This window comes from Eschrichtius robustus, chromosome 3 (assembly GCF_028021215.1).
Source record: "Eschrichtius robustus isolate mEscRob2 chromosome 3, mEscRob2.pri, whole genome shotgun sequence".
Lineage (NCBI taxonomy): Eukaryota > Metazoa > Chordata > Mammalia > Artiodactyla > Eschrichtiidae > Eschrichtius > Eschrichtius robustus.
This window is the reverse complement of record NC_090826.1, coordinates 111,962,542-111,985,759: the sequence shown is the minus strand read 5'-3', so window position 1 is coordinate 111,985,759 and position 23,218 is coordinate 111,962,542. Positions and strand designations below refer to the sequence as shown.

General features: G+C 44.1%; 1 protein-coding gene and 1 pseudogene across 2 annotated transcripts in view; one reads left to right on the top strand and one right to left on the bottom strand.

Moving 5' to 3' along the window:
- INTS3 (integrator complex subunit 3) overlaps positions 1–14,974 on the bottom strand; it is a 38,547-nt gene extending 23,573 nt beyond the window's left edge. The window contains exons 1-3 of one of the 2 annotated variants that reach the window (XM_068540845.1): positions 14,217–14,974; positions 6,626–6,709; positions 5,558–5,641 (exon numbers count right to left, since the gene is read on the bottom strand). In XM_068540845.1, coding sequence (XP_068396946.1) covers positions 5,558–5,641; positions 6,626–6,709; positions 14,217–14,378 — 330 coding nt within the window. In that variant the 5' untranslated portion in view covers positions 14,379–14,974. The remainder of the gene's footprint in view (positions 1–5,557; positions 5,642–6,625; positions 6,710–14,216) is intronic. The other variant, XM_068540847.1, reaches the window with a different exon arrangement.
- A 4,839-nt stretch (positions 14,975–19,813) lies between these two features.
- Positions 19,814–21,293, top strand: LOC137761317 (tubulin alpha-1B chain pseudogene; annotated as a pseudogene).
- Positions 21,294–23,218: the final 1,925 nt, after the last annotated feature.

Genomic DNA, 23,218 nt, shown 5'->3' with positions numbered 1-23,218 from the left:
ACCATCTTAGGGGACCTCATTAGCAATCTCCTTAGCCTGCTGAGTTCTATGCTGTCAGGGTCTCAGCACAAAGGGTAAAATTTAGATAGGCAGTATCCTACAACCTCAGAAGGCCAGTAGCAAGGACAGCATCAACAATAATAGCAATTATAATAGGGAACATGCATTGGCGTAGTGCACAAACTTTATATTCTATTTATTGCATTTGAATCCCATAATCACCCTATTTATTATCATCTGTTTTTACAGATGAGGAAACAGGCACAGAGAGGTTAAAGTAATTTGCCCCAGGTCACATTAGAGATAAAAGGAAGATTCAAGTCCCAGCACTGCAACTCTAGACTCCATGCTCTTAACCACTCCATACCACCGTTAGAAATAACTAAAAGGAAACGAGGCTGCTGGGGATGGAGGTAAGCGTTTAGAGTGGCTTTGTGACTACTACATTTCTAAACACGTTCATCCTAAGCATTCAAAAGAGAAGTACTGATACTCCTCAAGACCCCAGCTCCCTGGCCTTGGTGTGTCTAGGGACTCCTAAGACATTAGCTATTGCTACTTCTACTTCCTCTATTGCCCTTAAGCCAAAACAATCTATTTGATAAAAATAAGAACACTTAGAGATTCCCCCATGTGCCATAAACTTTTCATATCCAAAGGAGAATTTGATTATCCTCTGAATTCATCTGCAGAGGGAGGGCTGGGAGATCAAAAGTACAAGCAAGGGAACAAGAAAGAGATAAGAGAACCCAGTGACCTACTGCCAACGTGCTGGTCAGTAAATGTGGTTCAGCCCTGGAGCCTCCCCTGGAGAAGTGAGTCACAGAATGGGCAGAGGATTGAGGGAAGCAGAGGCAGAAGGGAAACCTATGTCAGGCCAAAGATAGAGACACTACTAATTAGTAGTGGAGGAGCAGAGAGGAGAACAGAGAGGAGCCCTGTCTGTTCAAAACAAAAGCAGAAATCCCAGAAATGCAGAAGAGACCCAGGACAGGGAAGGAGGACAGCCCCTCAGGGGACACAGGGTCAGAAGAAGCAAGCAGTTTCTGTCTGCCTAATTCCATGCTCAATCTGGGACCTTATCAACCACACCTGCTGGTAACACATGGCAGCTGGGTACCAGGAGTATCATATTCCTGATGCTGCAGTTGTCTCTCCAAACTCTGTGCCAGTTTGCTGCCTGGCTTGGAAGATAAGTAGATGGGGAAAAAAACTCAGTGGGAAACAGAGGATCTCAAAAGAAAGGAGAGGTGACAGAATGGTGCTGAGGTAGCGTATCTGTCCTGTGTTGGGAGTAGTGATATTCCAGCCTAGGCCCTCATAGCCCCCAGCTTTCTTTCTGGAGCTGCCTGCTGAGAGAAGCACCTGAACCAAAAACTGCCAGGGCCTGGACTTGACCTTTGATGAAGAGGGAACTTGGCATCGATGTTAAATCCTGTCCTATCACCTGTATCTACTGACTGCGAGAGGTTGCACAGAAGCTAAGGCCTCCAACTTAGCCTCCCACCACACTGCAGTCCCCCAGCCAGGCCTGCTCCCAGCTATTCAGTTCAGACATGAAATAGGAAATAAACTCAAAGAATATAAACACAAAAGCTGCCAGCGCAAGTTAAGAAGGTAGAACTGGAACAAAATCCACGCCATGCATGTTCCACTCTCCACCAATACCTGACTGCTCTCTCCTTAACTAAGTTCTCGTGTTAGCTCCACCTACTAAGAAGTCCCAGAGAGCTGGTCCTAACTCTTTGAACCTGCCTGCCAGCACTGACAGAGGCTGCTCAGCTCATGCCTTCCCAGAGCAGGTTTCTGATGTGTTCAAGACTCAGTTTCCACTACCACCTTCTCCGGCATCCCCACCTCCCACCTCTCAGCCCATGGAGATGTAGGAACAGCAGAATCTCCGACCCACCCTGAGGTTTCTGTTCCAGTGACAGAATTAACTCCAAATAAACCCTTAGGAGACACTCCCCTTGTTTTAAGCTGAAGCCTAAAACAATGCATTATGATCGGTCCTCATCAGTAACGCCTACCTAAAACTTCTGCAGTACAGAAAGCATTTTGTAAGATAATCACCCTTTTCAGGAGAAGGATTAAAGCAGCAAGAGGTCACAGATTCTTCCACCATACTCTGACCTGGCTCAAGGCCTCTGAATGAGTCACTACCTGATAGTTCCTCACTTGCCTAAAACTGTATCCTCCTAATTCCCGTCTCCACCCCCTTTGTCTGAAAAGGCCTGACCTGGGGGCCTGTCAGCCTAGGAGGCTCCCAGGTAGTGGATGTACTTGGAAACCTCCAGCATGTGCACCTAATCCTGGTGCAGCTATCAACCAACTATGAGACCCAAGGTGAGGGCCTGGGCCACCCTCATGGGGCTGTCATAGAGCAAAGAGAAGACAAGGTGCTCTAGTCCCTTGTCATGGGTGGATGGCCAAATTCATGACATAATAAGCATTTATAACGCATAGCCCTGTGGCCTCTCACTGTCAGGTCAGGCAAAGAGCTAGAAATACCACAGGGCCCTGCCCCCTTCACTGAAGTTTACTGATGTACCCTAGCTGATTCAGATCTCACTTGAAACACAAATAAAACCAGCAGGCAAGATGAGTTTGCACTGAGATGACTAAATAAGATTTTAATTGTATGTATAAAAACCCACGTGAGAGAAGACTAAACCTTAACCCCAACCCTTCACCCCCATCTTTGCCAACACTTTCTTTAAAATAGAGGGGCTGGGCTGGATCACATTACTGGTTAACACCACCAGACCGGAGACACTCATTTGTCTTCAAGGATCTCGACGATAAATTCAGTGTGAAAATGAAATGCCGAATTTTTTTTTTAAAGATGTTTTTGATGTGAACCATTTTTAAAGTCTTTATTGAATTTGTTACAATATTGCTTCCACGAGGCATGAGGGCTCTCCACTCCCTGACCAGGGATCGAACCTGCACCCCCTGCACTGGAAGGCGAAGTCTTAACCACTGAACCCCCAGGGAAGTCCCTGAAATGCCAATTTAACTCCGCAATGTCCCAGCCCAGAGATGGCCTGGGAAACCAAGGCCATAGGTTCCCAAGGCCATTCACCAACTTGCGAATAGTTGCTGCCCTACCACCCACCCTCACCCCAGATCCTGCTCCAGTTGGCATGAGGTTGCCACGCCCGTAAGTCCTTCCCCTGAGGTTAATTCAAACAGCTAGGCCAGGGGACCGTGGGCATCCGTCCTTGCCCCTGGGAAGGACTTTCCCGTGGTTTTCCTGGAACAAACGACAATGTGTCTGACCTCCAGGTTTCTTACAGGTACACTGGGGGTGGTTTGGGGGAAGAGAACACAGCCACCAGGTTCACATGGCTTTTTGAGAGGATTAAATGAAATGTGTCTGGGACTTCCCTGCTGGTCCAGTGATAAAGAATCCACCTTCCGGGATTTCCCGGGTGGGTGGCGCAGTGGTTAAGAATCCGCCTGCCAGGGCAGGGGACACGGGTTCGAGCCCTGGTCCGGGAAGATCCCACATGCCGCGGAGCAACTAAGCCCGTGAGCCACAACTACCGAGCCTGCTCTCTAGAGCCCGCGAGCCACAACTACTGAAGCCCACGCGCCTAGAGCCCGTGCTCCGCAACAAGAGAAGCCACCGCGATGAGAAGCCCACGCACTGCGACAAAGAGTAGCCCCCGCTCGCCGCAACTAGAGAGAGCCCGCGCGCAGCAACGGAGACCCGATGCAGCCAAAATAAATAAATAAAATAAATTAATTTAAAAACAAAAGAATCCACCTTCCAGGAGGGACGGGGAAGCTGGGGCGAAGTGAGAGAGTAGCACTGACATGTATACACTACCAATTGTAAAATGGATGGCTAGTGGGAAGCTGCTGCAGAGCACAGGGAGATCAGCTCGGTGCTCTGTGACGACCTAGAGGGGTGGGAGAGGGAGGGTGGGAGGGAGGCTCAAGAGGGAGGGGATATGGGGATATATGTGTATATATATATAGCTGATTCACTTTGTTGTGCAGCAGAAACTAACACAGCATTGTAAAGCAATTATACTCCAATAAAGGTATTAAAAAAAAAAGAATCCGCCTTCCAATGCAGGGGACGCAGGTTCGATCCCTGGTCGGGGAGCTAAGATCCCACATGCCTCAGGGCAACTAAGCCTGCGCGCCACAACTACTGAGCCGGCGCGCCTCAACTAGAGAAGAGAAAACCCGCATGCCACAACTAGAGAGAAGCCCGCACACCGCAGTGAAGATCCTGTGTGCCGCAACGAAGACCAGACAGCGCCAAGAAAAAACAAATAAATAAATGAAATGTGTCTGGATAGAGCCGAACACAATGCTGAACACAGAGCATGTTTGTTTCCTTCCACACTCCTTTTGTTCACAGAAGGGGCAAGGAGAACAGTGAATTCCCCCTCTCCAAGCTCTTCTCTGTTAGTGTCATGCAGTTAATGCCAGATACCAGACATATGTTTCTAAACCATCATGCAAGACTCAAGGACAAAGAAAGTGGAAATCTAGAGAGGCAAAAGACAGGATTTTGCTCCTTTATTATAGAAAGAATGGAATCCAAAGAGATCATCCTGCTCAGTCCCTCGTCTCAAGGAAGGACTTCTCTTAAACCATTCTACATAAAGGAGACTCTTCTATTTGTGAAGAACCCCAGACTAATTTTCATACAGTAGTCCTCACGAAGTCTGACTCCAGTGTACTCTTAATCACTACATTATTACTGCCTCACCTAACATTAAGCTGTCTTATTTATCTATCTATCTATCTATCTAGCTAGCTAGCTAGCTAGCTAGCTATCTAGCTAGCTAGCTAGCTATCTATCTACCTATCTATCTACCTATCTATCTATCTATTGGCTGCGCTGCGAGGCTTTCAGGAACCTGGGCCACAGCAGTGAAAGCCCGGAATCCTAACCACTAGGCCACCAGGGAACTCCCAAGCTGTCTAATTTAAATCCTACTTGCTGCAACGTTAAACCTGGTTTCTGTTCACCTGCACTGATAAAACCTGCAAACTACAAGTCACGCTCTTCTGGATAAGAACTCTCAATGGACTTGCTTATATTTGTGCTCTTCTCTGGATTAAATCCCAACTCTTTTAGCCTTGACTCATAAAGCTACAATTTTTAAGTCTTTATTGAATTTGTTACAATATTGCTTCTGTTTTATGTTTTGGTTTTCTGGCTGCCAGGCATGTGGGATCTCAGCTCCCCGCCCAGGGATCGAACCCACACCCCCTGCATTGGAAGGCACAGTCTCAACCACTGGACCGCCGGGGAAGTCCCTAAGTCTACAATTTAAAACTCTTTAAATGCTTTTTCACTCTCACAACTGCCTTTTCTTGCCTTTTAGCTTCAGAATCTGGAAAAAGAGAAAGGACTTTAGTCAGAGTGACCAATTTACTGAGTGCAAAGGGAGTTGCAACTATATTTGGAGAACAAGATGATCTAGCCCTGGTCAAAGGGTGTGGTACTATTCCAGTTAAACCATAAGTTCCACCATATTCTCAGATCATATCTGAGAAGGGAGTGTGGGTCCAGAGAAGGGAGTCTTACCTTCTGGGCTTGGGCAGGTTCAGTGAGGACAAGCGTGAAGAGGCCCAGGCAGATTTCCTCGTGCTGGGGGGGGCCTTTGCATACCTGGGATATGAGGAAAGAAAAAACTAGTTGTCACTCACAGGAGGAAAGTTCTTGAGCACAGCTGCTCCCAGAAAATCTGGGACTCTTGAGTGACCTACAAAGGAGAATCATCAACTCTTAAATCTGATGATTTCCTTCTCCTAAAAGTGATGGGGCATCTGTTTTAGGAGAGAGGTGGAGGGAAAGGATGGATCCACACTGCTTTCTCCAAGGCTTGATGAAGGATAGAGGCAGAAAATAAAAAGAGTGTTTAAAATGAGAAAAAAACAAACAAACCCTACTCCACACCTTTACCAGACCTTAACAGGCTTTAGTAGAGAGGGAGCTGCAAACAGTCATTCATGGATTAACAAGTGCACCTACCAACTCAAGACCTTGGGCAAATCACTGAACCTCTGATATTTGTAAGGTGAAGACCTAATAAGAATAACTACTACTAATAAGTAAGAAATATTTACTGAACATTCACTATGTGCCAGAAACTACTCTAAATCCTTTACATGTATTACTTTAAATCCTTTCAACCTCACAGACTGATTAAGAAATGTAAAAGATCAAATATGTGAGAATGATTTACAAAGAAAAAAGCCACCACAGAACGATGAGTTATTTTTTAAAGTTGTTATTCAAAGACACCTAAGGCTCCAACAGATGGGATTCCCACATTAAGAAAGAAAGAGAGGAGAGGGAGAGGGGGGTGGTGGTGGGATGAACTGGGAGATTGGGATTGACATATATACACTAATATGTATAAAACAGATAACTAATAAGAACCTGCTGTATAAAAAGTAAATAAATAAATAAAAGGAAGAAAGAGAGGAGTTGGGAAGCCTGGTTCAGGAAACCAAGACATTAACTTCAACCCCCTAGTTCTTAACCACTGAAGTCTTTCCATCTTTTTTTTTTCTTTCTTTCCATCTTTTTGATCATGTCTGAAAGCTTTCAAAGAAGCAGAAATGGGTACGGGGAGAGTATTATACTCACGTAGGCATTGAGGGCGTCATTGGCCTCTCTCTCTGAGACACCAGTAGTCATCGATGTCACAATGCTCATACATCTTTCCAACCTCTGTGAAGGGGTGAGAAAAAATTCAGAGTGCTCCATACCACCACCTGTGATGTATTTCTGGCCCCCAATAAAGTTTTTTAAAAATTTAAATCTCTTCACGTCTCTAGACCTAACTACCAGTTTACAAGTCAAGTCACCATGAGGATATAATCAGCAGAGTCCAGAATGTATAAATCATGACAGGCTTCCTGATTTCTTTAACATTTAAATTGCAAGGAAAAAAGCAGGGAGGGAGAACCCCATGTATTAAAAGAAGCTTAAGGGAATTCCCTGGCAGTCCAGTGGTTAGGATTCTGTGCTTTCACTGCCGGGGCCTGGGTTCGATCCCTGGTAGGGGAACTAAGATCCCACAAACCACGAGGCATGGCCAAAAAAAAAAAAAGAGCCTTAAGATTTCAACCCCTTGAATAAAATAAGAATCCATGAGTCCGTGCTGATAGATAGATATGTACATACATGATAAATAAAGGGAAAGCTCTTCCTTACAGTGGAATGCCAACTAAAAATGCAGAAGGAATGACAGGAATAATAACTGATTCAGGCAAATATCATCAATGAATGCTAAAACCAGAGGCAAAACTTTCACAAGAGAATATTTACATAGGTTCGAAATACTAATTACAAAGGGAAAATAACTGTAGGAAATCCTGAAGGATACCACCTTAACCTTAAGTGATCAGGGTTAATATCCCAAATAACAAGACAAACTGACAGCTGACATACGTGCCTCTGATATGGTGCGCTGAAAAGGCTAAACATCACTTCTATGGTTTTCTTGCACAAAATGAATAACCTCAGTCTAATCATGAAGAAATTTCGACAACCCAAATTGAGAGAGATTTATAAAATAACTGGCCTGTCAAAGTGTTTAAGGTGAAGGACAGAGATAGGACTAAGAATTAAAGAGATAGTACACCTAAATGCAATGTGTGATCCTGGACTGCTATAATGGACATTATTGGGACAACTGGTAAAATACGAATATGTACTATAAGAGTAACGTATCGATGTTAAATGTTCCCACTTAGATAATAAAACAGGGATTATGTAACAGAGGATCCTTGTTCTTAGGAAATACTCCCGGAAATATTTATATCTTAAGTGGCATTGCGGCTGCAACTTACTCTCAAAACGTTAAAATAATAATATGTATATAGAGAGATCATGAAAAACCAAATGCAGCAAATGTTAACAATTGGTGAATCTGGGTGAAGAGTATATGAGAGTTCTATGTCTTACAATTTTTCTCTAAGCTTGAAATTATTTTAGTTATTAAAAAATTAAAGGGATATATCAACTGAATGTAACAAATGGGTGATCCTTGTTTGATTACTGATCTGAAAAACCAATTATAAAAAGAATTTATGGGAATTCCCTGGTGGTCCAGTGGTTAGGACTCTGTATTTTCACTGTTGTGGGCCCAGGTTCAATCCCTGGTTGGGGAACTAAGATCCCGCAAGCCATGCCACAGGGCAAAAAAAAAAAACCCCCAAAACCCAATAAAGCACCTGAGGAACTTAAGGAAAAAACCTTTAAAAAAAAAAAAAAAAAGAATTTATGAGAGAGTCAGTTTGAACAATGAGTATATTATTACATTGAGGAATTATTGTTAATATTTTTAGGTATGATATTGTGGCTATGTTAAAAAGAAAAAAGTCCATCTCTCATAGACATATATATGAAATACCTACAGATGAAATGATACAGCTTGGATTTGCTTCAAAATAATCCAGAGGAGACTAAAGGGAGATAAAACAAGATTGCCATGTACTGATAAGTACTGAAGCAGAGTGATGGCTCCAGGGCAATTATACTATTCTATTTTTTTATGTTTGAAATGTCGCTCCAAAAAGAGAAAAACAAACTTGTAAAAAAAAATGAGTGTAGGAAAGAAAAGGACTGATGAAGAACAAAAGGCCAAACTAAAACCTTCCTGGGTCTCTAGTCAAACAAAGGTGGGGAGAGCTGCATTAAAGTCCATCCAAGGACCATTCTTAATTACAAAGGCTAACTCTAAGACAGCATGTGCTCAACCTTCCAAGGAGATCTTAAGTCACTGATCCTGTTCCAAAGCATTTAATACTAAACATTGAGAAAATATTGACAAAATGTATCTCATTTAAGTCAGTGAGCCTCTCCATTATTACCACCTAAACTACTTCCTGAGTCTTTTAAAATTTTATCTTGAGGATTAACCCCAAAACTGTTTAAGAAAACCACTTCCCAATTCCCAGTGATAATGATGCTAGCAAAACAGGGACAAAGGCAGACAATTTACCTCCCCCAATCCTAAAGGTCATCCCAAAACATCTTGTTGAGAACTACCACATTGTCAAGAACCGACAAATAAGGACAACAGGAAAGAGGTCTAGGAATGAAAGACCACCACGTTTCTCCTTTGACCATCACCCTGAGTTTGCCTACGTCCGTCCCTACCCAAGAGCAAAGTAGAACTGAGTGTTAAGACGAGGAGCTCCCATAGCCACAAAAATTCAACCTAAATTAGGCCCAAAGCCACCCAGGTGTGACAACGTCACTACCCAGCATCAGGTCTGACTATCCTCCAAAATAGGTCAGATAAGCGCGCTTAGCCTTAATCAACAGCACCTGCGTACTTGTGAAAAGGAGCTGTGAGATCACAGGAAAGCTGAGTTGTAAATCTCACAACCCACCTCTCCCACAAACTCTGAGATCCATCATTACCTAGCCCAGCTCCTATAAGATAGAGGGAGGGAAGAAAAAAACCTCAGGTTGTATTTTCTCTTTTTAAATCTTATCCCTCTCCTCCTAAGATAGTTATCAACGACTGGAGGACCAGTTCCTCCAGTTGCTAAATCCAGGGTGTTCTTGCTGGGAGCTCTGCGAGGCCTTGCTTACCCGGCCTGGCTTAACAAACAGTTTCAGAGTGGAGGAAGACGGTGAGCAAGCAGCAGCACAGCATCCTAAAACCCTAGATATTACTTCCTACTAAAAGGAAGAAATATCTGTTGAATCAACAGAGATGCAAGGGAAGTCAAAAGAGCAGCTGGCTGAGGAGCCAACTGACAAGCAAGGAAGAGGATTCCTCCACCACTGGCAAGTCTTAGGCTAATCTTAGGTGAGTTACTTAACTTACCAAGACTTATTTAATCCTTTACTTATAATACCCTGGTTTTCTTACCTGAAAAATAGAGACAAAGCCTGTATCACAAGGTTGCTCTGAGGATTAAACAAGATAACATACGTGAAAGCACCTAGCAGGTAGCCTCAGTTGAATTAGATTCTACTCCATCTGTGAAAAAGCTCAGCGATCACACAACTAAGTCCATGAGGACCAGACCACCCCCCCCCCAACGCCCCCTGCCACTACTTCTAATGGCATGTCCTCAAAGATCCCTGAAAACCGAGCCCTCCTACTACAGGACATGGGTAAGTCCCTGACCAGGCTGCAAAGCTTCCTCTCCTACTTTTGCCTTCTATGAGAGAAGAGTAACGGGAGAGGGGAGGAGGTCTGACGGATGGACCCTGCACCAAGGTCCTCACACAAAGCTGGATACACAGCCCTATGGGGTGGCCTAGTTTCTAGCTATGATGTAACACAGAGACCTTGGACTAAACCAGGTTTCTCTAGGCCTCTCCTCGATATTCTAAGCTCCACTCAGAGGCCTGAGTCAATTCTATGGGTCACTGCCCAGTCAAGAAATAAAAGTGGCCTCTTGGAACAGGGAGGCCCAGCTAAGGATGTAGAAAGTGGGAGAGTCCAGAATTTGGAGGCGTGGATAGAAGCAATGAGGAAAGAAATGTGAGGGTCAGTCCTTCCTAGGCAATAGAAGTATATAAAAGATGCTGCTCTTCCTGAACTACAGAAACTACTTTTCCAAACAGAGATGGGAGAACTAATTACAAATCATTCAGAATGATTGAAGGACCACAACCCCTCAAAGAGGGCTGCAGGAAGCCAGATCCCTACAATCAAGTAGCAGTACCCCTCTTCCCCCCAGTCTCCAGAGGCCCTTAGTAAAGACAGAATCACACACGCAGCTGCCAACAATTGCTGGCAGAACGACTCTGTTCAGAGTAAGCCCTTCACAACAGCACCTCAGAGAGCTGAGTAAATATTTACCATCTCTAGGAGCTTCTAAAATAATTTTTCTAGTACTAAAACTACCTGACCATGGTTTCCATGACAACAGCAGTAGATGGAGTGGGGGTGGAAAGCGGGGAGGTCTTCTAGTTTGCAAGTATACACCTGAAGCTGGAGACTGAAGTCTGAGGATTGCTCTGACCTCTCAGTTTCCCCTCCCTCGGCCAGGTGAATACACAGTTTGTTAAAAACTGTATATTGGGCTTCCCTGGTGGCGCAGTGGTTGAGAATCTGCCTGCCAATGCAGGGGACACAGGTTCGAGCCCTGGTCTAGGAAGATCCCACATGCCGCGGAGCAACTAAGCCCTCGAGCCACAACTACTGAGCCTGCGCTCTAGAGCCCACGAGCCACAACTACTGAAGCCCGCACGTCTAGAGCCCATGCTCCACAACAAGAGAAGCCACTGCAATGAGAAGCCCGTGCACCGCAACGAAGAGTAGCCCCCGCTCGCCGCAACTAGAGAAAGCCCGCACGCAGCAAAGAAGACCAATGCAGCTAAAAATAAATTAATTAATTAAAAAAAAAACAACTGTATATTAAATACTGCCCCTTTATGGGAAGTCAGTGGCCTTGAGGGACTTAAATCCAAAGGCTTAAGGAAAAGAAGATATGATCTGACCTACAAAATCCCCAAGGACCCACATTAGTAAAGAACTACTGAACGAACTGGGTTCCAAGTATTCTACAACCAAGAGTCACTTTTATATGAAATGAGGATTTAAGGGGAAAAAAATTAGAGGTGACTCAAAGCCCATTCCCTGGAGAATCTCCACAGACCGGACGTGAATTACTCCTTGGAGAAAACCTGGAAGGGACATACCTCTAACCAAATGCAACCCTGAGACCTGTCCATAGCTTAAGAGGAAGTTCTAACTTGTTTGGGCCACAGCTCCTGCTTTTAGCCTGATTTCAAAGTGGACAGGGTCATTCTCCACAGAGGAGTGACCGGGAGCTTTGAAGCCTTGTGAAACTAGGAGCTACATGTTCTAAACCCCTCCAATCTTTGGCACTATTTTCATCTCATTCCTCAAATCTGGATGGAGATGAGCAAGAATTCCCCATTCAAAGAGAAGAACAGGGCCAAAGAGAAGAAAGGATACAACAAATGCTCCCTTGGGTAGAAGAGGCACAGTCCCTGCCTGGGATGCTCTTCACCAGTGCTTTATACTCCAGGCCTCTAAGGGCCTTTCCTCATCACACCCAGCTGTAATGACTCCAGTCTCTTCACTACCCTCGCGGGGTTTTTGTTTTTACCTTTCTTGTGAGTGTGTTAACTCAGTCTTTAGACGATAAGCTCTGGAAGGCAGGCCTTGGGTCTTCCTCATTCTATTTTCCTATCAGACTCAGCATAGAGTAAGTATATATCTGGTCAGCAAGCTACTGCCTCTGTGTTCCTGGGCAATAGGTGGGCCTATGCTGGAAAATAACCAAGCCAGAACAAGCAGAGATCAGTTGACACCATGTTTTGATAACTTCTGTGTGCAGAGATCTGTGCGGAGACCCAGAGGAAGAAACCAATAAGTCTTGACCTTAGAGACACTCTGGTCTAGTGGGAACCACATACATGGGGTTAAAAGCAGTGGCAAGGCTTGTTGGAAAATTCAAATGCAAAGAACAAAGGGCAAAGAAGGAAAGAGGGGAGGCTGACACATTCTGGGAAACACCTACACCACAAAGGATATCAGGAAAAAAAGGAGACCCTCCCTCCCCCTTCTCTCTGGAAACAGTTGAAAGTTCACTCTCAAGACAGTCCAAAAAAGCAAGAAAATAAATGCTTCCTCTCTTTTGTGGTCCCCTTCTGCCATATCATTTCGCTTACTAGCAAACATGTCACTACTCAGAACAGGATGCTGTGGTACAAATTAGAGCAGGATGACCTTTCCAGCAATCAGGGTGGGGAATAAACAGAGTTCTACCACCCTTGGGGTCTCTTCCCCTCCACCCAACTGGTGTAGGGATCAAAGGTAGTCAATGACTTTCTTGCTACAATTCTAGAGTTTCAGTGCTAGAACACAGGGTTCAATAAATACTTTGACAATGACAGTGGCCATTTCTAAAAAAGCAGATAATTTAAATTGCCAGGCGATCCTGGCAAAGTCACTTGTATTTATTTTGGGAATACATTACTTTTAGAAGTATTGTTTATGTTCCTAATTATATCTACCTTAGCTGATAAAAACAACAGCAGAAAACAAACTTTGATTCATCTAAATGCACATAGAATTACGGGGGAGAAGCATGATGGGAAGCCAGCCAGTCTGTGAACAGACACTTGCGATGGATAATTCACAAAGTTGCTATCCAGCCGCTCCTTGATTCACAAAGCTCATTTTTGCATGTATGTTCCACCATCTTGTATCTGCACCAACATTTTTTTCAAATTTAAACTATGAACTCCACCTAGCTGCTTGACCACCCTCTAACATCTGATAAAGAGCAGTGACAAAGTTAGAAGCAGGGAAATGGCCAGTGAAGAGCCAGAGCCTAATAATTTACTCATCCTGTCCCTGGATAACCACTAAGTTGAATGCATTAGGTCTTGCAAACAGTCCAGCAATCATGTCCCACTTCTGGGTCTCACATTCCTAAGTATGTCTTTTCATGTATAGCAGTGGAAAGGGATAAATGATCAACTCTGGATTGTCAGGGACAGGGTAAGAGGAACAAGTCGGGGAGGGTCAGGTCAATTATTCAGTAGTCTAAAATCCCCATTCAGGCCCACTGCATCGCCTCACCCTACCCTCTTTCTCAGCATCTATGTGTTCTCTCCTTTGTGTGTGTGCTATCTGGTTCTGAAGGAGAGTCCCCTAGGTCCCATTCACCCCGCACCTCACCCCACTACCTAACAAAACACAACTCACTTTTCCTTAAGTCCTCACTCATTCTAAATGCCCAGTTAACATCACTGGCAATTGACGGTGTCTACATGAAGTCAACACTGTCTAACAGGAGGGTCCACGGTCTACTGCAAGCTCCTCTCAGCCCCCCAGATACCTACACACACATACATTACTTCTGAACTCAATATATGACCTAAGATGAAACAGGGTAACTATTAATAATTGCTGTGGCCTGTAATGGGAAAGGAATGTCAAAAATAAATTCAGTTGATCTGGATGCTGTCTGTATCCCTTCCTGATCAACACCCGCGCCCCCCCCCCCATTTCCACACTAGTAGCTGCTGTTGCTGTTTCGACCTGTCCAGGAAGTTGGCCCACACTTCCTCCTTCACTTCCTCCTTCACGAGCAGGAAGTCTATAGCAGTGTTTGTGCTGTCTTAGAAAACACGTGAAGGCCTCCTCCCCCACCCCCACCCCGTATTCGCTCCAGTTTCCCTCCTCAACCCCATTTCTTAACTCCCTTCCCCACCCCCCCACACCTACCTCCTCTAACTCATCCTTGGCATCCAAACTGGTTGAAAGTAGCAGCCTCCCCCCTCCTGGGGCTCCTGCTCCCGCTCCTCCTCCACCTCCCGCTGCTCCCGAAGCAGCTGCTGCTGCTGCTGCTGCTGCTGCTGCCGCCCCCTTTCCCTTCTGTAACTCCATGGCTGCAGCCGGGAGACGGGAAAAGGCCAGGGAGTGGATGGATGGGAAGTCCTAGAAAGGGGGAATTGGGGATTGCCAGGGACTGGGGGGCAAGAGGGACAAGTGGGGGAGGGGAAGGAAAGGTTCCCTGGCCTCTCCACTCCTCCCTCCTCTCCGAAGGGCAGCTCCTGTGCAGGAGGCAAGGCAGACGGGCCTCCAGGTCCTGCCTCTGCAGTGGCAGTGCTGAGGAAACACCGTTAGCTCTTAAGTATGCTGGGGTAAGGGTCTGCACCCCTACGGGAAGGGTAGGAGAGGCTTCTGTCCCTGAAGAGGTGGAAGAGCAGCCCTTTCTGCCTTCTGACCCTAAGAGAAGCAAAGAAAACCCTAAGTTTCTGCCTCAGGAGGTGGGGGAAAGAGGAGTCCTGCCCCTGAAGCATGGGGTAGGAAACCTTCCTGGCTGGTGCCCCAAGGGTTGGGGAGCGAGGTTCCTTTGGTTCCGGCCCCCAGGAGTGAGGGTGATGCAGTAAGCGCTATAGGAGGACACGGAGGACCAGCTTCTCCCTACACCACACAGAGGCGGCCATGGTGGAAGGGCGGGGGGTGGGAAGACCAAGGGCGACGGCGGGGGAGGGGGAGGAATCGTGGAGGCCCGCGCCGGAAGTGAGCAGTCGCGGTCCCTGGCCTCCGCCAATAGCGGCTTCCGCGGTGGCGCTGAGTCTCGAAGGAGTAGGCCGACGTCGGCCCGCTGGCCTTTTCCCGGGCTGCCAATGGTATTGAGCAGAAGAGACACCGGCCTGATGGACAACCGCGTGCCCAATCGCATCCCTCCTTTGCTCTCGGAGGGCGGGGCAGAACGACTTCCCGGAGGTGGGGTGGGTGTGAGAGATTATCAGGAAGGAGAGAGGCTGCGCTTGCGTATATTAAAGCGCGTGCGCGGCGCTGGCCTCCGCCCTCTTTTCCTCCCTTATTCGGAAGCTAGGGTGGGTACGGGAACCTGGCGCTGTTCTTAGGTAGCTTTGGGAAACCCGAAGGCTAGCTACGAATTGATAGTGCATTCACTATCAATTCATAGGAAGTGGAGCCCTAACCCTTAAGCAGTCCCAGAGCAAGTGTCATCGGATGGTGTGGAGCCAGCTCCCGGAGCTAAGACTACGTCACACAAGCCAGTGTATGCGTTCATGCAAATGCAGTTATCAGCCGGACGTTGCCAAAAGAAAAAAAGTTCATGGGCCCACTTGTGCACTAGAATCGTGTACTGATTCATTAGAATCGTGCGTGGATTCATTATTAGAAAGGCTTCTGGAAGCCCTATATTGTTCTCCTGCCTTATCTGTGTTCGTGTCAGCATTTGCCCCCAGCAGCCCAGTGTGGAAGCTTGTTTTTGACATTCATTATTTTCTTCCCATATTCAGTCACTAAAGGCTGTTTGATTTTTTTTCTTAGAAATGTCTCTGGGGGCTTCCCTGGTGGTGCAGTGGTTAAGAATCTGTCTGCCAATGCAGGGGACACGGGTTCGAGCCCTGGTCTGGGAAGACCGCACATCCCGCGGAGCAGCTCAGTGCACCAAAACTACCCAGCCTGCGCTCTAGAGCCCACAAGCCACAACTACTGAACCTGCGTGCCACAACTACTGAAGCCCGCATGCCTACAGCCCATGCTCTGCAACAAGAGAAGCCACCACAATAAGCCCGCGCACCTCAGTGAAGAGTAGCCTCGGCTCCACGCAACTAGATAAAGCCCGCACGCAGCAGCGAAGACCTAACACAGCCAAAAATTAAAAAAAAAAAAAAGAAATATCTCTGGAATTTGTTCCTCTCTAGCCTATATATATATATATATATATATGTATATGGTATATCTTTAGGGGTTACAATGGATTCTAATCCATTCAACATCCTGCCACTTCTCTAATCTTACTAAACTACCCTCTGAGCCACTTTCTAAATTTCCCAAGTCCTTAGTAAACCTATCTGACTCATCCCTACCTAATCAATATAGTCTCCCAAGACTTTAAATTCCTATAATTAAAAAAAAAACTGTCAGTAGTAAAAACTCATAACAATTCAAACATTAAAGTTGAAGTGAGGGCTTCCCTGGTGGCGCAGTGGTTGAGAATCTGCCTGCTAATGCAGGGGACACGGGTTCGAGCCCTGGTCTGGGAAGATCCCACATGCCGCGGAGCAGCTGGGCCCGTGAGCCACAACTACTGAGCCTGTGTGTCTGGAGCCTGTGCTCCGCAACAAGAGAGGCCACGATAGTGAGAGGCCCGCGCACCGCGATGAAGAGTGGCCCCCCGCTTGCCGCAACTAGAGAAAGCCCTCGCACAGAAACGAAGACCCAACACAGCCAAAAAAAACTAAATAAATAAATAAATTTAAAGTTGAAGTGAACCCTCTTTTTTCCTTTTCACCCCTCCAGTCTTACTTCTCTTGAGTCATCAGTGTCACTAATTTGTCGTATATCTTTCCCTACTTTTTCAAACATGCATAAACACGTATCCACAGTCATCAGTGTCACTAATTTGTTGTATATCTTTCCCTACTTTTTCAAACATGCATAAACACGTATCCACAGTTTATTTCTTTGGTTGTTTTCATTTGGCTTTTAACAAAAATAAAATCATGTTTTACAATTTCTTGCTTCTTGCTCAATTAACATTTATATCCTGGCAATTTTTCCCCCAAATCAAAACATGGAAAGCTACTTTATTCTATTTAACAACCTCAAAATATTCTCCTCCTCTCCTCTGAAGAAACTGAGCTCTTCCCTGATCCTGCCCCTACCTAGTTGATTTCTAGAACAAAAGACCTTCCATTTGTCAAAATCCAAACCTGTGTTGAAGGTAATTGAGATTGCAAATAGAAAGTTTTTTTTGGAGGCAGGGGAAACTATAGTTATCATTAATAAGAATCAAATAATAAGGCCCTAGAATCAAGAAAAAATAAAAATAAAAAGACAGTGCTGCAGAAAGTTCCTCCATCAGGGAGAAAACAACCCAATGCCTAATAATCCTGAGAGGCTTTTGGGTTGTGACAATGGAGGATTTCTCCCTACCTCAGACAGAATGATGAATTAAAGAAAGGATCTGGGTAAAGACTAAAAAGGCATGCTTATAAAATATACAGAAAAACATAAAGTTGAGACTACTAGCTAATAGACTGGATTGCCAGATTGCACTGAAAAAGTTGTTAATGAGATCAGAGAATGAACTGAACATAAGAAGATATTTAATAGTGAAAAATGTGCTTATTTACATGCCTAGGCCTTATTCTATTGGGATAAAAGCCAAAAAGTGCTTTTGGTTTTTAAGTAAAAATAAAAGACACATTTTTCATTTTTCATCAAGAACTTTATTGAACAATGTATTCCCCGTTTTGTTCCACTACCTTCTGCCATTTTTCAGGCAGCTTCATAATCCCATCTTCCCAAAACTTTTTATCTTTTTGAGCAAAGAACTGTTCCAAGTGCCTTTTACAGTCTTCCAGGGAATTGAAATTTTTTCCACTAAGAGAATTTTGTAAAGACCGAAATAAATGGAAATCCGAAGGTGCAATGTCTGGTGAATATGGTGGATGAATCAGAACTTCCCAGCCAAGCTGTAACAGTTTTTGCCTGGTCATCAAAGAAACATGCGGTCTTGTGTTATCCTGATGGAAGAGTATGCGTTTTCTCTTGGCTAATTCCGGACACTTTTTGTCGAGTCCTGCTTTCAGTTGGTCTAATTGGGAGCAGTACTTGTTGGAATTAATCGTTTGGTCTTCCAGAAGGAGCTCATAACGGAGGACTCCCTTCCAATCCCACCATATACACACCATCACCTTCTTTGGATGAAGACCAGCCTTTGGTGTGGTTGGTGGTGGTTCCTTTCACTTGCCCCACGATCTTTTCTGTTCCACATTCTTGTACAGTATCCACTTTCCATCGCCTGTCACAATTTGTTTTAAAAAGGGAACGTTTTCATTACGTTTAAGTAGAGAATCGCATGTGGAAATATGGTCAAGAGGGTTTTTTTCGCTTAACTTATGTTGAACCCAAACGTCAAAGTGATGAATATAACCAAGATGGTGCAAATGATTTTCAAGGCTTGACTTGGATATTTTGAGTATGTCGGCTATCTCCCGCATGGTATAACGTTGACTGTTGTCAATTAATGTCTCGATCTGATCGCTATCGACTTCAACTGGTCTACCCGACCGTGGAGCATCGTCCAGCGGGAAGTCTCCAGTACGAAACTTCGCAAACCACTTTTGACACATTCGATCAGTCACAGCACCTTCTCCATACACTGCACAAATCTTTTTGCGTTTCAGTTGAGTTTCTACCTTTCTTGAAATAATAAAGCATAATATGCCGAAAATTGTTGCTTTTTTTCTTCCATCTTCAATATTAAAATGGCTACATGAAAATTCACCAATTTTGATAAGTCTTTTTTTAAATGCACACTGATATAACAGCTGTCACATACAATCTAACAAAATTGTTTTGAATGAAGTTAAAGACAACTAAGTGCTACTAGAGCCATCTTACGGAAAAAATGGAATGAGCCTTTTGGCCAACCCAACAGAAAGGATTTAAAACAAACAGGGATAAATGTGAGTTCCTGAAATTAATATTAAAAAATTAGTGAAGTGGGACAGGCAAAGATTTCTTAATAGACACAGAAACCATAATGGAAGGATGGATGAATTGGACTTCATTAAAATTAAGAACTGTCCATTAAAAGACATCATTAAAAGAATAAAAGACAAGCCATGGACTGGGAGAAAATATATGTAATGCACATATCTGACAAAAGACTGGTATCACAAGATGATAGATAGATAGATGATAGATAGATAGATGATAGACAGATAGATAGATGATAGATAGGTAGACAGACAGATAGATATAGATATATAAAAGACAGACAACTCATTTGAAAAATGGACAAAAGACGTAAGCTGGCATTTCACAAAGAAGGACATCCAAGTGGTTAACAAACATATGAAAAGGTTGTCAACATCAACAGTCATTAGGGCAATAATACTAATTAAAATTACAATGTGATACTGGAAATTCTAGCCAGAGCAAATAGAAAAGGAAAAGAAATAAAAGACATCCAAATTGAAAAGGAAGAAGTAATGTTAAATATCTATGCACAGATGACAATCCTATATAGAGAAAACCCCCAAAGAATCCATAAGAGAGACCCTAGAGCTAATAAATGAATTCAGCAAAGTTGTAGGGTAAAAGATCAGCACACAAAAACCAGCTGTGTTTCTGTGCAACAGCAGTGAACAGTCCAAAAAGGAAATTAAAAAGGCAATTACGGAGGGTGCGCTGGGCCGGGGGGAGGGGCCTGCGGCCATGGCACCAACTGTGCCCGCCAGCCCCTCCCCTCCCTGGACCGCTACTTAAGTGGCTCCCGCACCGCCCCCGCCTCAGTGCGTTACTTACCTCGCCTCTTAGTTTGTCGAGGAGGGTAACCGGGACCCGGTGTCTACTCCTGTGGCCTGCGCCTGCTGACCCACAGCCACCATGCATGAGTGCATCTCCATCCACGTTGGCCAGGCTGGTGTCCAGATCAGCAATGCCTGCTGGGAGCTCTACTGCCTGGAACATGGCATCCAGCCCGATGGCCAGATGCCAAGTGACAAGACTACTGGGGGAGGAGATGACTCCTTCAACACCTTCTTCAGTGAGACAGGCGCTGGCAAGCATGTGCCCAGGGCAGCGTTTGTAGACCTGAAACCCATGGTCATTGATGAAGTTCGCACTGGCACCTGCCGCCAGCTCTTCCACCCTGAGCAGCTCATCACAGGCAAGGAAGATGCTGCCAGTAACTATGCCCGAGGTCACTACACCATTGGCCAGGAGATCATTGACCTCATCTTCCGAATTCGGAAACTGGCTGACCAGTGCACAGGTCTTCAGGGCTTCTTGGTTTTCCACAGCTTTGGTGGGGGAACTGGTTCTGGGTTCACCTCCCTGCTGATGGAACGTCTCTCTGTCGATTATGGCAAGAAGTCCAAACTGGAGTTCTCCATTTACCCAGCCCTCCAGGTTTCCACAGCTGTAGTTGAGCCCTATAACTCCATCCTCACCACCCACACCACCCTGGAGCACTCTGAGTGTGCCTTCATGGTAGACAATGAGGCCATCTATGACATCTGTCGTAGAAACCTCGATACTGAGCGCCCAACCTACACGAATCTTAACCGCCTTATTAGCCAGATGGTGTCCTCCATCACTGCTTCCCTGAGATTTGATGGAGCCCTGAATGTTGATCTGACAGAATTCCAGACCAACCAGGTGCCCTATCCCTGCATCCACTTCCCTCTGGCCACATATGCCCCTGTCATCTCTGCTGAGAAAGCCTACCATGAACAGCTTTCTGTAGCAGAGACCACCAGTGTTTGCTTTGAACCAGCCAACCAGATGGTGAAATGCAACCCTCACCATGGTAAATACATGGCTTGCTGCCTGTTGTACCGTGGTGACATGGTTCCCAAAGATGTCAATGCTGCCATTGCCACCATCAAGACCAAGTGCAGCATCCAGTTTGTGGACTGGTGCACCACTGGCTTCAAAGTTGGCATTAATTACCAGCCTCCCACTGCGGTACCTGGTAGAGACCTGGCCAAAGTACAGTGAGCTGTGTGCATGCTGAGCAACACCACAGCCATCGCTGAGGCCTGGGCTCGCCTGGACCACAAGTTTGACCTGATGTATGCCAAGTGTGCCTTTGTTCACTGGTATGTGGGTGAGGGCATGGAAGAAGGAGAGTTTTCTGAGGCCCGTGAGGATATGGCTGCCCTTGAGAAGGATTATGAGGAGGTTGGTGTGGGTGCTGTTGAAGGAGAGGGAGAGGAAGAAGGAGAAGAATACTAATTACCATTCCTTTCAGCCCTGCAGCATGTCATACTCGGAACTTCAGCTTCAACATTAGCTGACAGGAGTAAAGCTTTCTGACTAGATTGTCTTCACTTTCAACTGTGATCATGTATCACTTTTCCATGTGTACCTGTAAGACTTTTCTGTCATGTCTGAAAAGTAAAGGCTTTAAGAAAGGAAAAAAAAAAAAAAAAAAAGGCAATTATGGGAATTCCCTGGTGGTCCAGTGGTTAGGACTCTGGGTTTTCACTGCTGGTCCTCCAAGCCACATGGTGTGGCAAAAAAAAAAAAAAAAAATTCCATTTATAATATCTATAATATTTATATAATATTTGTAATATCTTCAAAAGAATAAATTACTTAGGAATAAATTTAAACAAGGGTGTAAAAGACTTGTACTCTGAAAACTTCAAACTACTGCTGAAAGAAATTAAGGAAGACCTAAACAAATGGAAGACACCCCATGTTCGTGGGTAAGAAGATAATATTAAGCCGTCAGTGCTATACAAAGCAACTGATCTACAGATTTAATGCAATCTCTATCAAAATTCCAACAGCCTTTTTTGCAGAAATGGAAAGCCAATCTATAAATTCACATGGAATTCCAAGGGGCTCTGAATAGCCAAAATAATCTTGAAAAAAAAGAACAAAGTCAAGGGACTCACACTTCCCAATTTAAAAATTTACTACAATAAGCTACAGTAATGAAAACAGTGTTATTATATTGGTATGAATATAGACTTATAGATCAATGGAATAGAATTGAGAGTCCAGAAATAAGATAATAAATTTATAGCTAGTCAATTTTTGACAAGGGTGCCAAGTTCATACAATGGGGAAAGAACAGTCTCTTCAACAGATAGTGATGGGACAACTGGATTTCCACATGCAAAAGAATGAAATTGGATACCCACCTCACACCGTATACAAAAATTAACTAAAAATGGGTCAACAACTTAAATATAAGAGCTAAAACTATAAATCTCTTAGAAGAAAACATAGGATAAAAGCATTATGACATTGGATTTGGCAACGGATTCTTAGATATAATACCAAAAGCATGAACAACAAAAGTAAAAAGAAATAAACTGGACTTCATTAAAATTTAAAACTTTTGTACATCAAAGGGTATTATCGAGAAAGTTAAAAGACAACCCATAGAAAGGGAGAAAATATTTTCATGTCATATGAGGGTTTAATATCCAGAATATATAAAGAACTCCTAAAACTCAAAAAGAAAAAAACAAACCACCCAATTAGAAAATGGGCAGAGGACTTGAATAGATGTTTGCCCAAAGAAGATATACAAATGGCCAATAAGCACATGCAAAGATGGTCAACATCGTTAGTAATAAGGGAAATACAAATCAAATGCATGTTACAACATGGATGAACCTTAAGAACAATATGCTAAGTGAAATAATCCAGACAGGAAAGGATAACTATTGCATGATTCCACTTATATGAAATATCTACAATAGACAAATTCATAAAAATAGAAAGTAGATTAGAGGTTACTAGGGGTTAGGGGAGGTGGGAATGGGAAATCATTGTTTAGTGGTTGTAGACCTTCTTTTCGAGGTGATGAATACATTTTGGGAATAATGTTGATGGTTATACAACATTGTGAATGTAATTAATGTCACTGACTTACACACTTAAAAATGGTTAAAATGGCAAATTTTGTGTTGCATGTGTTTTACCACAGTAAAAAATAATTTTAAAAAACTACAATGAAAAAAATCACCGTTTGACAAAAATTATAGTAATAATGATTTAAGCAAGAATCAGAGAAACCCAAATTGAGAGACATTCTAAAACATAACTGGCCTGTCCAAAATGTTAAGGTCATTTAGACTTAAGACTGAAGGACTCTTCTAGATTAAAAAATACTGAGACATGACAACTATATGTAATGTGTGATCCTGGACTGGATCTCGGACTGAAAAAAAAAACGTTTTCTATAATGTACATTATTGGAACAATTG